We start from the raw sequence: 17,018 nt of genomic DNA, 5'->3' as shown, positions 1-17,018 counted from the left end.
TAAGCAACGGGAAGAATGCAGGGGCACAACAACAAAGCAACAGCAAACATCACGTGCACGAAGAAGATATTCTGTGTGGCCTTTACCCATTGGAAGATAACAACAATAATGCAAAAGGCAGGGCTAAGCATCAATGCGAGAATTGTCTCGAATCGTTCGACAGTATCGTACGCCTGCGTCGGCACGAGCGAAAGCATTGGATGAAAAGCTGCCCAATATGCGACAAGACGGTGCAGGTGGATAATTTAAAGTTTCACATCGGCCGTATGCACGGTAGCGATGAGCGGTGCGCTGAAAAACGGCCCTTCCAGTGCACGGAATGCGATAAATCGTTTTTCCTCCTGAACCACCTGTTAGAGCATGGGCAGACGCACCAGAAGACAAGCTGCCCGGTGTGTGGGGAATCGTTCAGACCGTCCTACCTCAAGAACCACATAGCCAGAAAGCATCCGGACGGTGACGCGGGACTTTCGAAACCCCCCACCGTGTACCGTTGCAGTGCATGCAAGCAAACGTTTGTCAGTAAATCCTTGCTCTGGACTCACCAGCAGATGCATAAGAAGGTGGAGTGTACGATATGCAACAAAACGTTCCGGCAGGATGGTATGAAGATGCACATGGCCACCACCCATCGGGAGTATCTGTCGCCTTCGGAGACTCCATCGTACAAGTGTGATAAATGCGAACGGACATTCCTGTACAAAAAGCAGCTGACGAAGCACCAACGCTACCACCCTCGGATGGTAAAGTGTGCGATTTGTGAACGGTCGTTTAAAACGAACCACTTCAAAATCCACACAGCAGAGGAACATGGTACACCGGAGTAATGTGTGATTGTAAAACTCTGTCGAAGCAAAAGTAGTAAAGAATTTTGAATTTTGAATTTGCAAAAATCGCCTATTCAACAGTGAATTATTGTTTTTAGTACTGCATGTATTAATTTTAGTACGCTTCTGTTTGACAGAACCGCGTAGTGATGTGCTCTATGGAGTAGTGGTGAGAGCTCGTACTCGAACCCAGCCGATTTCGATTCCGTGATTCGAATCAATCCCGGAGTCGTTTCCGATGCTGGAATTTTGGAGTCAATTATTATTCCGATTGCAGAGCCGATTCCGATTCCGAAGCCGATTTCGATTCCGAAACCGATTCCGACTCCAGGACCGATTTCTACTATAGAACCGATCCTGATTTCAGAGTTGATTCCGGAGCCAATTCCGGGACTGATTCTGATTCCGATTCCTGGGCTGATTTCGGAATGGATTTTGGAAACTGATTCCGGATCTACTATTAGAAATCGATTCCAGCATGCACTTCGTAAATAGATATTTATTTTTATGAATAGATCCAGCAGTTTCTAAATAGCTTTCGGGAAATGCTGGTCGGACCTACCTTCTGGAGTCGGTTCCCAAATTTTCAGAATCGGATCGGAGACAACTTCAGATTTTTCTGGAACCTTTTCTCATCACTAGAATCGTCCTGTCATTTTTGTACTAAAATCAAATTGTCAACAAAGTGTATTTACGTGTGCAGAATGTAAACAAACAGTAGGCACTGAAACAGTAAAATCGCAGAAAATAAGTTTCTGAGAATGGTGATTCAATCATCCAGGTGGACACATCCTTTCTCGTAAAACAGAAGAAGCATAATCGCACAGTGGTAAAGTAGTTTTGGGACTAGAGAGAAATGCCTAATGTGGAATGTGGAAGCATTCTGTCTCTAAGTCTGGCCAACCATTCAGTTCAGCAAGCATACATACAGTCTAATCAATTGACTCCTTTCTTTCAAGGAAACAAACGGCACCGGCCGAACAAAAATGGGAAACAACCTTACAGAACAAATGGATATGGAACCGGCTCAAGATATGGATCCATTAGCAATTGATAGCGACACTATCAAATTCAGTGAAGTTTACATCAAAACAGAGATCTTTCCATCGGAAGAAGATGACGATCCATCTTACTGTGGCGAACCACAGCACATCCTTCCTGTCTCTGCTGATATACAGCTTAAAGAGGAAGATATATCGGAGGATGATGAAGCTGGTTCGATGTATCCGGATTCTGTTGACGCCTTCGAACCATTCTCTATTGTTGGTGGAAAACAGCAATATTCGAAAGGCATGTGCTCTAGTTGCTCTACTTTGAACAGATATTCTACTCCACCGAACGAAACACCAATGGAGAGAGAACAGCGAATTCGTCGAAAATATCATACCTTTCACCGTATTCTGAAGCTGCCTGACGAGGTTCGTGACCAGAAATGGGCGTGCCGTTGCCCGCCAGAGTTGGGTAGTAGTGCCATTAGAAAACAGCTTTCCCGGTGTGTTGAGGATCACAAACATTTCAGATCCTACATATCCAGATATGACACACCGCCAAGGGAGAGCAAGCACGAGCGAAATCGACGCATAGCCAGAAAGAATCAGGCGATTTACATGTATCGGCAAAAAATGCGGTCGAATGGTATCGTGTATACAATGAAATCCAAGAGCGACAAATCCTCCAATAGCACTGCACGTGCTCACGACAGGGAAGAATATTTGTCCAATGATTCCGTGGCATCAGCACCGACGCTAAACAAGAAAAACAACAGTATCGCACAAATGTCTAGTAAAATGCGTTGGAAAAGCATGCATCCTTCCGAACGCTGGCTATTAAGCGGTTACGAAACTCCACCAGACGAAACGAAAGAAGAGCGAAAGCGACGACTAGATAGAAGGAATCAAGCAATATGTCGGTACCGGAGAAAACTCAAGCTAACTGGTAAGATGCAGACAAAGAAATCAAACAATGACAAAACATGTACATTTAATAATACTGCCGTTGCTTCTGATGATGAGGAAGATATGGGCAATAACTCCGATACATCAAATTCCGACGAAGAGGATTCGAAATACACTCATCTTTCCGAACCGCCGCTACCAAGCGGGTATGAAACCCCACCAGAGGAGACGAAAGAAGAGCGAAGGCGACGGCTGGCCAGAAAGAATCAAGCGATGTACTTGTACCGGAAAAAACTGAAGTTATTTGGTAAGTTACAGGCAAAGAAATTAGAGAATGACAAAAGCTGTGCCATTGCTAATTCTGAAGTTGCTTCTAATGTTGAAGAAGATTTAACCAATTACTCCGAGACACTAAAGACGGAACAGCAGATAAACAACATTATCATACAATTGCCCAGCAAAGAATGTGCAAAGAAAACGCATCTTGTCAAACCGCCGCTACTAAGCGGGTATGAGACTCCACCAGAGGAAACGAAAAAAGAGCGAAGACGACGACTGGTCAGGAAGAATCAAGCAATTTATTGGTATCGGAAAAAACTCAGGTTAATTGCTAACAACGTGCACACAACGCAATCCAAGAACGACAAAAGTAGTACCTCCAATAATGCGCATCCTTCCCTACGGCCTCTGATAAGCGGCTATGAAACTCCGCCAGAAGAGACGAAAGAAGAACGAAAGCGTCGACTAGCCAGAAAGCACCAAGCGATTTATTTGTATCGAAAAAAACTCAAACTAACTCGCAACGCGCTCAATAATCCTCATCTTTCCGTACGGCCGCAATTAAGCGGCTATGAAACTCCTCCAGATGAGACGAAAGAAGAGCGAAAGCGTCGACTAGCCAGAAAGCACCAAGCGATTTATTTGTTCCGGAAAAAAATCAGGCTAACTGGTAAAGTGCAGACAAAGAGATCCAAGAATGACAAAACTTGTACCACCAATAATGCTACACTAGCTTCTGATGATTATTTGGTCAAAAACTCCCAGGCATCGAAGTCGTCGTTAGTAATTAAAATCAACAGTATCGCGCAATTGTCTAGCAAAAAGCGTTCGAAAAACACGCATCGTCCAGAACGGCCGCTAATAAGCGGTTACGAAACTCCACCAAACGAAACGAAAGAAGAGCGAAAGCGACGACTAGACAGAAGGAATCAAGCGATATGTCGGTACCGAAAAAAACTCCGATTAACTGGCAATGTGCTCACAATAAAATCTGAGAAGGAAGAAACTTGTACCTCCAATAATTCTGAGATGGCTGCTTCTGATAATGGTGAAAAAGAAGATTTGGCCGTTGACTCTGAGGCATCGAAATCGGTACTAATGAAAATCAGCAGTTACGCGGATTCGTCTGACGAAGAGAATTCGAGCAAAACGAATATTTTCGAACCACCGCTAATAAGCGGATATGAAACCCCACCAGAGGAGTCGAAAGAGGAGCGAAGGCGACGACTAGCGAGAAAGAGTCAAGCGATTTGCCGGTATCGGAAAAAGCTGAGGCTAGCTGGTATCTTGCCGACGAAGATATCAGAGAATGACAAAAGCTGTACCTCTTATAATTCAGAATGTGCTTCTGATGATGAAAAAGATTTGGCCAATGGCTCCGGGGCATCAAGATTGAAATTGGAGATAAACAACATTATCACGCAAGTGCCCAGCGAAAAATATTCGAAAAATAAGTATCTTTTCGAACCGTTGCTCCTAAGCGGGTATGAAACTCCACCAAACGAGACGAAAGAGGAGCGAAGGCGACGACTAGCGAGAAAGAGTCAAGCGATTTGTCGGTATCGGAAAAAGCTGAGGCTAACTGGTATCTTGCCGACGAGGATATCAGAGAATGACAAAAGCTGTACCTCATATAATTCTGAATTTGCTGCTTCTGATGATGAAGAAGATTTGGTCAATGACTCCGGGGCATCAAATTCGAAATTGGGGGAAAACAACAGTATCACACAAGTGCCCAGCAAAGAGTATTCGAACAAAACGAATCATTTCGAACCACCGCTAGTAAGTGGGTATGAAACTCCGCCAGAGGAGACGAGAGAGGAGCGAAGGCGACGACTGGCCAGAAAGAGTCAAGCGATATGTCGATACCGAAAAAAACTCAGATTAACTGGTAACGTGAACACAACGAAATCTGAGAACGACAAAAACTGTGCCTCCAATAATTCTGAATTTGCTGCTTCTGATGATGATGCAGAAGATTTGGCCGTTCACTCCAAGTCTGACGATGAGTATTCGAATAACGCTCGTCTTTTCGAACCGGCCCTAGTAAGCGGGTATGAAACCCCACCAGAGGAGTCGAAAGAAGAGCGAAGGCGACGTCTAGCGAGAAAGAGTCAAGCGATTTGTCGGTATCGGAAAAAGCTGAGGCTAGCTGGTATCTTGCCGACGAAGATATCAGAGAATGACAAAAGCTGTACCACGTATAATTCTGAATTTGCTCCTGATGATGAAGAAGAATTGGCCAATGACTCCGAAGCATCAAAGTCTGATGAAGAGTCTTCGCAAAACGCGAATCTTTCCGACCAGCTGTTAGTAAGCGGAAATGAAAATCCGCCAGACGCGATGAAAGAAGAGCTAAAGCAACTCAGACTAACAGGTAGCGTGCAGGAAAAGAAATTAGAGAATGAAAATACCTATTCCTATAATAATTTTCAACTTGCTTCTGATGATGAAGAAGATTTGGCAAATGAATCAGAGGTATCAAAAGAACACGAAGAGGATTCGAAATATGCGCATCCTTCCGAACCACCGTTAGCAAGCGGGTATGAAACCCCACCAGAGGAGACGAAAGAAGAGCGAAGGCGACGGCTGGCCAGAAAGAATCAAGCGATGTACTTGTACCGGAAAAAACTCAGACTTACATCGAAATCTGAAAACGACAAAACCAGTACCTCCAATAACGCGCATCTTTCCGTACGTCCGCACATATGCGGCTATGAAACTCCGCCAGACGAGACGAAAGAAGAGCGAAAGCGACGAATAGCGAGAAGAAATCAAGCAATCTATCGGTACCGGCAAATGCTAAAGCTTACTGGCAATGTGCACACAACGACTTCCGAGGATGACAAAACCAGTACCTCCAATAACACGCATTCTTCCGAGACGAGACGAAATAAGAGCGAAAGCGAATATTAGACAGAAGAAGGAATCGATATGTCGGCACCGGAAAAAAAACTGACGTTAGCTGATAACGTGCATACAAATTACTAGACATCAAAGTAGTACATGAATCATAGTAACCATATGTGAGAAATAAAATTAAGCTGGTTCTGATCTTCAAACGGTACATAAATATTTGTCCTCTCATTTGTCCGAAGATTCAACAAATAATGGGGTCAGCTTGTCTACACGCTGGTAATGGGTATTTAAATATTGAGAAAAAGGCGTATGGAGAGCCGTTCGCGAAATTGAATAGTATTACTCTATAACTATTATAAGAATTTTGATTGGATCACCACCAAAGGGAGATACAGGTCCTCAGCACGTTGGAGTGAACGACGAAAACTATGGGACGAAATGGTCAGAAGAAAAAGTAAATGAATGGATTCAACAATGTGTAAATATGTGTTTGTGGAAGAGTGGCACGGCAAACAATTTGCAACTGTATCTTACTATGAATATTCTTGGTAGTACTAGTGATAGGTTACCGGAATCACACTCACGGCTCCAAACCGGTTCCGATTTTGGCAATGTCTTAAGTGGGGTTTTCCGAATGCTGGCAATTCCAAAGATACAACCTTTTGTTTCGCCAAAACCGGTATACAGAAACATGCGTTTAAATTACACCAACGGTTTTAGATTCGCCCGTACTAACAAAATTCAAATTCGCTGAAACCTGTTGCATTCGCCCGTTGACACAAACGTCATTCCTAACAACCTCTTCTGTCACTTCGAGTTTGTTTTGGTTTGGTGCAAAGAGGGAGAAAACACAACAAACCGTAAATAGTTTTCACCGTCGATTGTGCTTTGCAGCAAAAAGGACCTTAATTCAATGCGATTTGTTTAGTTTGTTGCTGAGATTCGCTTTCTTGCAAGTACGAGAACACACGTTGCACGTTGGTGATTTCAAGCATTTTAAACAAGTGGTCCAAACCTCCAGCCTGCTGTAAGAATGCCCCGTTTCGTATGTACCGCGTCTCGGTAGAAAGGACAATAACAATCATACAGTGATACAGTGAAGGAAGCGAAAACCAAACCAAAATGGATATATTTCAAAACCAATGCAGCGAGAGCTTAGGCTTCGATTCGATGGTAAGAGTGACGTCATTGTGCCGTACCAACACGTGCGCTCTTGTAAATTAATTCTCCCCAATTCTCTTTGTTCCCTCCGTAGCTTTCGTCGAACCATCTACACTCACCGCTGCACGATTCGCCCTGTTCGCCGACGAACCCGTACGCACCATCGTCGCCCTACTTTTCCTCCATCTCGCAGCAGCCGACCGGCCACACCAGCGGACCAAACGATGTCATCCTGCCTAGCATTTTCGTTAAAATTCCGACCCAAATCAATCAGCAATACCAGCAGCAGGAAAGCCGGCTGCTACGATCTACCCATCATAGTACCGCGAGCGAAATCAAGTGTGAGGAACGGTCGGACTCGATCAAGAGCGAGATAGCCGATACGCGGGTACGGCTGGCGGGGAATGGTCTTGCCAGTGTCGACCACCGGCTGCCGGACGTAATCGATAACTATCTGAACGATACGGACCGGGTGGAGCCGGCGGAGGTGGAGCCGAACGTGCGCACGTGTGACCGATGCCCTTTTGCCACCCTTTCGGAGGTGCGGCTGAGCGAGCATCGACGCGAAAGGCATCCGGGGGGTGGTGTTGGCGTAGGGCCACAAGAGTCGCAGGCGGAAAAGCTAAGCTGTCCGGTGTGCGAGAACAAATTCTACAAAAAAGCCGTGCTAGAGCTGCATCTTACCGAGGACCATGAAATGCTGGCCAGCGAGGTGGTAGCATTGGGCCACAGTACCGTTACAACCCTCCAGTCGGAAAGGGGTACTGCACCGGAAGTTAGAATCGAACCGGCGATTCAGCAGAACTGTACCGAGATTCCGCCGGGACCCCCAGCTGCTGCCCCTACGGCAACGTCCACGGCGACACACAGCAAAAGCCGGATCTACATAAAGGACGTGCAGTTGCTGAAAAAGCCGGACGTGATTGCGCAGGAAAGCCATGACGCGCAGGGCCAGCAGCTGCTGTCGACGGAGCAGGAACCGTCCGCGATAGCGCACGGTACGCTACAGGACAGCCATCAGCTGTCGCTCGGCGAGGACATGCTGCCATCGCTCGATCAGTCGCTGGAGCTACCGCCGCAGCAGCAACCATGCGCCGTCAGCGGGAACAAAATCTTCATCCGCAACGTGTCGCTGCTGCAGAATGTGAATTTCGTCGCCTCGGCGGAAAACATGCTCACGAATGGGAACGGGAATCGGTACGGTACGGCACCACCACCATCACCACAACCACCACCGCCGTCCTCCTACCTGAGCATGGACTGTGCGAACGATGGTTCCGGGGCGCTGCTGGACACGATCAACGGTGGGTATGGTGGAACGATTGCAGCACAACCTGCTCAATCCGCAGTAGCACAATCATCACGGGGCAGTCGTATCTACATCAAAAACGTTGATATACTACGGAACCACCCGCTCATAGCGCTCGATGACCCCGGGGTGCCGTGCACGAATTCGCTCTCCACGACGACGTTTAGTGAGTCGATTGCGACGAGTAGAGCGAGTAGCTGCGAGAGTATTATCTGTACGTCCACACCACCGGCCACGATGACGGAACAGCAGCAACCACCGACCGTGCCCGTAGGCGGATCATCGTCCATGACGAACAACTCCTTAGGAGCAGTGTCACAGGCGAACGATCAATCACTTTTGCATGGCACCGAAATTAGCTATGCCACCGTTGGAGGGGACGCGATGGGAAACCCGGCCCGGCCATTGCCACTAGCCGTGGATCAAGGTTCGCAGAACTTGCTGATGCTGTTTTCCACCTCGCTGGACGGTACGCCGGGTGGTGGATCGGTTGGCGAGCCCAACGTTTCCTACCTGACCGCAAGCTCCAACATGACCGTGCAGCAGGGTGGCGAGTACGGTTCGCTTCCACAACCACCACAACCGGCACAGTGCGATGCTCAGCAGCAAACCAGCGACGACATACCGCAGCAACAGCCAAGGAAGAGCAAAATATTCATCAAAAACATCAGCGTGCTCAAGCAACCGACCATTCATCTGAAGTCGGTCGACGAGGTGAATCTGATGACGTACGACGAGCTGCAGAACATACTGCCTACCGTCGGCGGGATGTCCTCCCAGGTGGGGATGGACTGTGGAGGAGACACCATTGGTGGACCATTGGAGCAGCACGAAGCACACGAACAGCACACGCTGGACGGGGCGAACCGGTTGGACAAACCGTTCGGTGGGATGATTGAAATGAACGCGCACCATTCGCCCGAGCTGGTGGAGCACGATAATGTCGAACAGCACGGCGATGGCGACGACGATGACGTTATGGATGGGTACCACGAGTCGGATCTCGGCTACGGTGAACTGAGCGATGTGTGCGACTTTACCGAAGGTTTCAACGATCGAGACGATCCCGGCGGAGGAGGAGCAGGAGGAGCAGCAGGAGCCGGTGGTATCGATATGACGGCGTGCACAGCCAATGATGACACGAACCGTAACGGCCACTTGGTGACGGAATCGACCCACTGTGAGCCAACGCTTCCGCCCGGGTCCGGTTTTACGGGCGACATTATACTGCTGCAGGAAGAATCGGATGCAAGCGAGAAGATCACGCCGAACCACGAATGGGCCGCGATCGTCGAGCCGGCGAATGGCGGTGGGCCACCGTTGGGGCAGGACATTTTGCAGCAACCGATGGAAATGTCTGACGTCAACGAAGTTAATCCGTTGCGACGAGAGGAAGATCTGCTGCTTGGCAACTCTCACCCTCATGTGATCAATCTCGACCCTCCCAATGAGTACCATCCACCGGTTGGAGATAGTGAGGTACTGGCCGCTGCTGTGAATCCATCGATCGGGGAGACCCAACAACCGGTGGATGCATTAACACCATCCCAAGAAGAGACGAATGTGTTGGGCGTCACCGCACTTGCTGAACCGGATCGTCCCCGTACCCGTGGACGGCCAAAGGGGGCGAAACAGACCGGCATCACCAAGCTGAAGAAGCTCTACACCAACCTAACGGTCGAGGAGGAAGGCTACAAGTGTGACCTGAAGGACTGTGGCGTGCGGTTTCGCCAGCCGGATCGGCTCGACTACCACCGCAAGTGTCACGTGGTGGCGCCCGACAGCCCCAATCCCATCCACTGTCCGGAGTGTGGTTCGCTCGAGTTCCGCAACTGGAACACGCTGCACACCCATCTGTGGCGGGAGCACGCGATCGACATGGAGCTGTACGCTTGCCATCTGTGCAGCTTCAAGACGCCCGTCCTGTGCCGGCTGAACAACACGCACATGAAGATCCACTCCGAGGAGCGCAACTTCAAGTGTGCCATCTGTGGGAAAGCGTTCAAGAACAACAAGCAGCTGCGCAATCACCGCCGGTGGCATCGGGAACCACAGCAGCAGCAGCAGCAGCAGCAACAGCAACCGCAACACCAAGAAGCACCCGTGTTGGAGGAGCAACAGCCGGTCAGTCAACCGCCACCGGTGGAAGAACCTCCCGCGATCGGCCCAACCCAATCGAACGATGCGTCCCAGGGCGACAAACCGAAAGCAAAACCCACCTCCATCCAGCAATCCACGATGAAGTGCGTCAAGTGTGGGCTGCGGTTCGCGGGCAAACGGCAGCTAAGGACGCACATGGACGCAAAGCATCCCACCGAGGCGGGCGAGCCGGGGTCGACGGAGGTGAGCGCCGCCAAGCATCGCTGCCTACTGTGCGGTATGGTGTTCCGGACGCGCTACCTGCTCCAGTCACACGCGGCCAAGCACTCGGACGAGAAGCGGTTCAAGTGTGAGCATTGCGAGTACACCACCAACGACCACAACGCGTTCCGGCGGCACAAGATGCGCCACAGCACCAAGGGTGGCCATATGTACAAGTGCAGCTACTGCGATTACAGCAGCATCCAGAGCACGACCTACCGGAAGCACCTGGAGCGAATGCATGCGGAGGTCGCCTCGGCCCTGCTGTACAAGTGTGCCAAGTGTCCGTTCGTGTCGATCAGCGAGGCCAAGTATCAGCTGCATCGGACGAAACACCAGGAGGAGGGAGGGGAAGCGCGAGAGAGACCGGCGGCACTGGGGGTGGAACCGGTGCAGGAGAACGACCCTGAGCAGCAGCAGCGACAGTGCGAAAGCGTTAACTCGGACGTGGTGATTGTGGAGCAGCAGCAGCAGCGGGATGCCGTGGCGGACGGGTTAAGTGCGTCACCGATGGATGTGGAGCTGCTGGGCGGGGATGCAGCTGGCGGGGGTCTACAAATCATTCAGCATCCCATCATCCGGCCGGCAATGTTTGCGAACAATTTCTCCAAGGTGGACAACTTCTACGGCTATCAACCGGCCCAGCAGCATGGTCAGCCCTTCGCGCCTTCGCCACGTGGTATGTGCCCTTCTCCGCAAGTGTCTTGTGCGGTCGGTTTGATGCCTACGCCAACCACTCCCATTCCTGTGCCAGTGTCCGGTCAGCTAGTAACCGAGCAGCACGAGTACGTGCATCTAACTAACGCAGTAACCGGCGATGTCCTAATGAGGGAGCTTAATTAGGCAAAGAAAAGCGGTATTAGGCGCTGTTGCGCTAACAAGACGCGATATGAATGTGATATTTAAACAGTACTAGTGGTTAAGGGTAAGTGTAATGCAACGTAACGCAACGTAACGCAACATAACGCAAGTTACTATGGAGCAAAACAGTGCCATCTGGGTAAGAATTTCCCCCTTGTTCTAATTAGTTTGTGTACTTTTTAACGTTTTCTATTTTACTAGCGTGTTTGTTTGTTTTCCAACAATAATGAAAATTAATAATCGTGTAAATTCTACCAACTTAACATTTAAGAGTAAAATAAACAAAATGGTTTCCATAAGAAGGGCATTTTTGTTTGTAAGGATTTTTTTAATAGGATGCTATTTAGTAGCAAATGTATTTTTTTATTTTAATATAGAGCCAGTAGAATCCAACTCGAAACGTTACACCGTGTTGGAATACTCTGTCGAACTTGTGTCGTCCGAAAGGAAACCGGAAAGCCTTACCTCGATCGGCCCCCGTCCCTTTTACGTGTACAAACGCACCGTATTGTCGGCACCGGACGAGAACACCCACGGCTGGGTCGGATGAAACACCACGTCAAACACGGAGAAATCGTTCACCACCGCATGGTTCTTCAGCCGTCTCAGTGGCACGATCAGTGGGTTTTGCAGCAAATCACTGAAACAAGACGAGTCAATGAGAAGGGATTAGTGCAACTACTTATAGAACTCCCATCCTGTTCGTAAACACTTACTTGTAGACCATACCGTGCGAAACGATCACGCTGCGATCGTCGCCGGCGGACGCAAACAGTGGATAGCGCGGATGGAACGCCACACTGCGGATGGCGGCATTGTGTATGCGCAGCTGCTGGTACGGTTTGGTCGAGAGGTCCAGATCGAACCACATCAGCCGCTTCTCGTACGTGCCGATCAGCAGATTGTCACCCTTCGGATGGATCGCCATGCTCGAGATCCATTTGCAGCCCGGGTACAGCTTCTTCATCATCAACTGTTTCACCAGATCGTACACGCGGATGTGTCGTTGGGTCTAGAAAGCAATGCAAAAAACACAAAAAACCGGTCATTGGAACCATTACAGACTTTCCCGAACCTTCCTGCGCGTTTAGAAACTTACCGCCACGAACAGACACGGCTTGATCGGATGGAACAGCACGCACTGTATCAAACCCTTGCTCTTCGAGAACGGTACCTGGGACCGGCGCTTGGACAGCTGGTGGATCATCACCGACCGGTACGCCCCGTCCGGCATGACGGTGGCAAAGTAGTCGCCCCGCCCGTGCCACGTCACCTGGCGCACCTCGCGGAAGTGTGTGATCACGATCCGCACGCCCAGCTTCTTCTCCTCCTCCGTCACCTCGCCCCACTGGACCGCCGACCGGATGCGCTCGCTGTCGACCGTGTCGGACCGGGGTGCCTCCGTCAGCAGATCGTCCGTCTTCTTCACCAGCATGTAGTCGCCCACCTTCGGGTTGATGAGCAGCACGCGCTTACCGCTGGCCGCCGCCACCAGCGATATCTTGCTGTTCGGGCACCAGGCAACGGAACGCACAATGTCCCCGGTCGGGATGGTGCGGATGCAGCGAGCGGTCGATATTTCCCAAACTGTTGCAAGAGGAGAGAGAACCATTTAGCTAATTTTCTTAGTGCGCGTTTGTGCACACGAATAACACTTACTCTTAACCGTCATATCGTCCGACCCGGTGACGATGTACTCTCCCTTCGGCTCCACGCTGATGCACCGGATCAGGCTCGTGTGCCCGGTGTAGATCAGGTTCTGGAGCGTCGGGAACGGTTGCAGATCGCGCGGCGACGGCAGCTTCGGTATCAGATACTCTGCCCCGACAGCCACGCGCGACCGCCGCATGCGCGGCGCCAGATACAGATCCAGACAGCGCAGGAACCGCTCCTTCACGTACCGGGTGTAGCCCGGCACCTCGCGCAAGCTGTTGTACTTCTGCGGCACGTACGCGCGCTTCCGCTTCCACGGCTGGTTGGCGAGCTTGTTCCACTCCTCCAGCTCCTTCTCGTCGAACAGATACTCCGGCGGCGGGTTGTACGATTCCGCGTGGCCCGGCAGCATGCGCTTCGGCGCCGCCACGTGATCGTGTATGCGGCGCATCTCCTCCTTGCCGTGGTCGGTCGTCCAGAGCATGTAGAACTTGGGCTGCCGGCGGATCGCCTCCAGCCGGCGCTTCTCCGCCATCGTCTTCATCCAGCCCATCTTGAGCGCGTGCACGTACCGGCCAATCTTGTGCTTTTCCGCCTTGCTCGGCAGGAACGACCGCTTGCTCTCCGGGATGTTGCGTATCGGCATCTTTTCCACCTCGGACGTGAACCACTCGATGAACGGCTCGTAATCGTCGTACTCCGCGTCCGGATTGCGCCCGGACATGATGCGCTTGATCAGCCCGATGTCCTCGTCGGACAGGACCACCTTCTGCCCGGTTTGTGGATCGGTGACCGTGCGCCAGAAGTTCGGATCCTCCATGCGCTGCAGGAAATCGTCGATCGCGTCGCCCTTCTTCGCCTTGATGATCTTCTTGGCGTCCCAATCGTACCCGACGTGCTTGTACTCGTCGTACCAGTGCATCGGTATGTTGCCGACCGTATTGCGGATGTCCTCCTCGTCCGACGTATCGCCCGCGGCGTACTCATCCTGGGCTGCCTTGCCCTTCCGCTTCGGCACAGGGGGAAACACACCTAGGCCGCGCGTTTTCTTCTCCCCCGTACCGAGCACATCCTCGATCCGGCCCAGCTTCAGGTCGTCGGGCAGTGGTTCATCGTCCGATTCGAACTGTTCTTCACGCTGCTTTCGTTCCGCTTTCGCTTTCGCTGGTTTTTCCTTCCCATTTTCTTTTGCTTCTTCTTCTTCTTCCTCTTCCAGTTCTTCGTCGCTGCTATCCTCCAGGTCGCCTTCATCTTCCTCCGGCGAGCTGTCGCTGTTCACATCATCGGCCGAGTCGGCTTCCTCATCATCCTCACCGTCTTCTTCATCGTCATCCTCTTCCGCTTCGCGTTCCACTTCCTCCAGTGTCGCTCCCGCATCCTCTTCTTCGTCCTCTTCCTCCCCGTCCGAGTTGAGGCTCTCAAAACTCAACACATCATCCTCATCGTCGTCCGTGGCGTACTCGCCGTCCGAATCGCTACTATCTTCACCCTCATTCTCAATACTTCCGAGTAGATTTTCCTGCAAAAACCAAGCAACAAACAACAAACGATAACCAAAAACACATTCCAAGGATGCTGTTAACAAATTCGCCGCCTTTTGGGCGGTACCGAACTTTGGCCCCATCCATACCTTGTCCGACTCGTAGTCACTTTCGTTGCTGTTGTCCTCGTCGTTCGACTCATCCAGCGGTTCCTGTTTGGAGGTGATCGGTTCCGGCTTCGCTCCCCCCTCGGGTGCTTTCCGTTTTATCGCCCGCTCTTTGTTGGCGACCATTTTACGATGGGAAATTAAACGTACAAAATGCTTACAGTTAATTATTTCCCCAACATACACACCACGCGCTGCGTGCGGCTTTTGCACGTGTTTTGAAGTTGTTTACGTCGTATGACAGCTGTCAGCCGCTCGCGGTACGCGGTTATGCGTTATGCGTTACACGCAGCGTTACCAAGTGGCACAGTGGAAGGTTCTCGATTTTGTGAGCAAAAAACAAAAAAATATTTTTATAAAACAATTGGAATTATACTACAAGTTAAGAGGAAAGAGTTAATTGTTTGTACAAAATGAAAAAATGTTTTAAAGATGGGCCAAAAGTGTTTTAAACCGAACAAAAGCACCAGCTTAACAAGACTTGGTAATATGAAGCAACCAGCAGCCGTTAAGCAGCTTAAATTGGGTTGAAGCATGAGTTCGAAATTTGATAAATTGAACGAGTATTTAAAAGCACTTATAAATTACAAAATTAACAAAATTACAAAATTACAAAATTGGCTATAGAATTCAAAGTTTTCTCATTTTTTGATATCAATAAGGAAGATATAATATTAACTTACATGTTTACTTCAGCCCATCAACCGGTTTTATAATTACGTGGAGCACCGTTTATCCAGGCTCATTGGGATTTGACCTCGTCCGGATATGCGAATAACACGGATTGTGAGTCAAAGGACATATTCAATCACAAATTACTGTTTTTATCTAAAATTTTTATTTAATATTTATGTAATTTTTTGATGAAAATAACCCAGTTTTTATGGACTTCATGTTTTTACAATGAGAATATTTGAAATTTGCCATGAATTTAAATGTTTTTTTTGTTATGACAATGTCCTCTGATAACCGTCTTTTTCACGAAAACCTCCTCAAAACGCAAAGTCACCTTTTTATTGAACTGTCATTACCCAACAGCACGGATAAACAGACAGCCGGATAAAAGGGTACCCGTATAAACGGCGCTCCACTGTATTTGAATTATTCCAAGAAAGCAGCAAAAGTTTCATCAAACGCTCCATACACACCTCCCTTCACTGCGCTTTCGCATTCAAGGGTTTCCCCCCCCCCACTTCACTGTGACTGTCGCTGCAAGCATCAAAATCCATGTTGTTCGAGGAAATTCATAACAACACTAAAAACTAACACACCGCACAACGTGTGTCCCATTCAAGCAGCGCGCCCTCTTCTGGGGGAGGGGGGGATGGGATGCTCCGGGAAGGGGTGGTGGTGCTGAGAAGCTTGCAAGCAGTGTGCGAGCAAGAGTGTGCGAGTTGATGGAAGGTGATAAATTTTCCAATTGTTGATGTAAGCCACCACGCGTGCAAATGAACGAGATAAAGGTAGAGAGAGCGAGAGACGGAGAGCGAGAGAGCAAAAGGCCATTAGATTGAGGGAAAAATGCTCTCCGGAAAATTGCTACCCCATAGCAGCTCACACCCATAAGTGATGCGCGCAAGCACACACACACATACACACACACGCACAGCTTCAATGTGCTCTGCGGATGAGGGTTGGTCGCTTTTCCACCTATTTGGTGGCAACTACAGTGGAGCGCGTAGTTGTGGTAATGATTTACAGGTGCTGCAGGTTGTGTGCTACGGGTTAAGCGAGAAACCGACCGTGAGATGGTGCGATAAATCGAAGGATGCTAAGGAAAGAGTATAGAGATGTTTTTCTCCCTCTCTAATGACACCTATCGCTAGAAAGAGAGACCAAAACGAGAGAGCGAGAAAGAGAGAAAAAGAGTGAACATAAAGAGAGCATTTTCGAAGAATGCAGAGTGCGAAAAACCCGAAAATCAACACACTGCTGTAAATCGGTATAAGTTGTTCGCTCTGCCAGTAGCAGGAGAGAGAGAGAGGGGGAGGAAGGGCATGAAAAACGTCGTATCTCGTACGTCGGGAGTAGGCAACGCACGGGCTGGCTTTGTGGGAAGCGCGAAGAAATTGAGCGCGCGAGCGAGGGAGAGCGAACAAATGCCCGCGAGAGCGAGAGATTTTCCAAACGATTTTTTGGGGGCGATCTGCTCCGCGCTCAGCAAC

The 17,018-nt window shown here is 49.7% G+C and overlaps 3 protein-coding genes across 3 annotated transcripts; 2 read left to right on the top strand and 1 right to left on the bottom strand.

The window, feature by feature from the left end:
* Nucleotides 1-1,025: 1,025 nt before the first annotated feature.
* Nucleotides 1,026-6,063, top strand: LOC120902524. Its single transcript, XM_040311348.1, has 2 exons — nt 1,026-1,656; nt 1,787-6,063. The coding sequence occupies exon 2, from the start codon at nt 1,814-1,816 to the stop codon at nt 5,915-5,917; it is 4,104 nt and encodes a 1,367-aa protein (XP_040167282.1). The 5' UTR covers nt 1,026-1,656; nt 1,787-1,813; the 3' UTR covers nt 5,918-6,063.
* Nucleotides 6,064-6,157: 94 nt separating this feature from the next.
* On the top strand, nt 6,158-11,854 carry LOC120902517. The gene is made up of 2 exons (XM_040311335.1): nt 6,158-7,033; nt 7,116-11,854. The coding sequence occupies exons 1-2, from the start codon at nt 6,983-6,985 to the stop codon at nt 11,532-11,534; spliced, it is 4,470 nt and encodes a 1,489-aa protein (XP_040167269.1). The 5' UTR covers nt 6,158-6,982; the 3' UTR covers nt 11,535-11,854.
* A 21-nt stretch (nt 11,855-11,875) lies between these two features.
* On the bottom strand, nt 11,876-15,091 carry LOC120902539 (ribosome biogenesis protein BOP1 homolog). The gene is made up of 5 exons (XM_040311375.1): nt 14,836-15,091; nt 13,212-14,724; nt 12,652-13,139; nt 12,269-12,564; nt 11,876-12,192 (listed from the first exon to the last, which is right to left on the bottom strand). The coding sequence occupies exons 1-5, from the start codon at nt 14,977-14,979 to the stop codon at nt 12,039-12,041; spliced, it is 2,595 nt and encodes an 864-aa protein (XP_040167309.1). The 5' UTR covers nt 14,980-15,091; the 3' UTR covers nt 11,876-12,038.
* Nucleotides 15,092-17,018: the final 1,927 nt, after the last annotated feature.

This window comes from Anopheles arabiensis, chromosome 2 (assembly GCF_016920715.1).
Source record: "Anopheles arabiensis isolate DONGOLA chromosome 2, AaraD3, whole genome shotgun sequence".
Classification (NCBI taxonomy): Eukaryota; Metazoa; Arthropoda; class Insecta; order Diptera; family Culicidae; genus Anopheles; species Anopheles arabiensis.
This window is presented reverse-complemented; position numbering and strand designations above follow the sequence as displayed.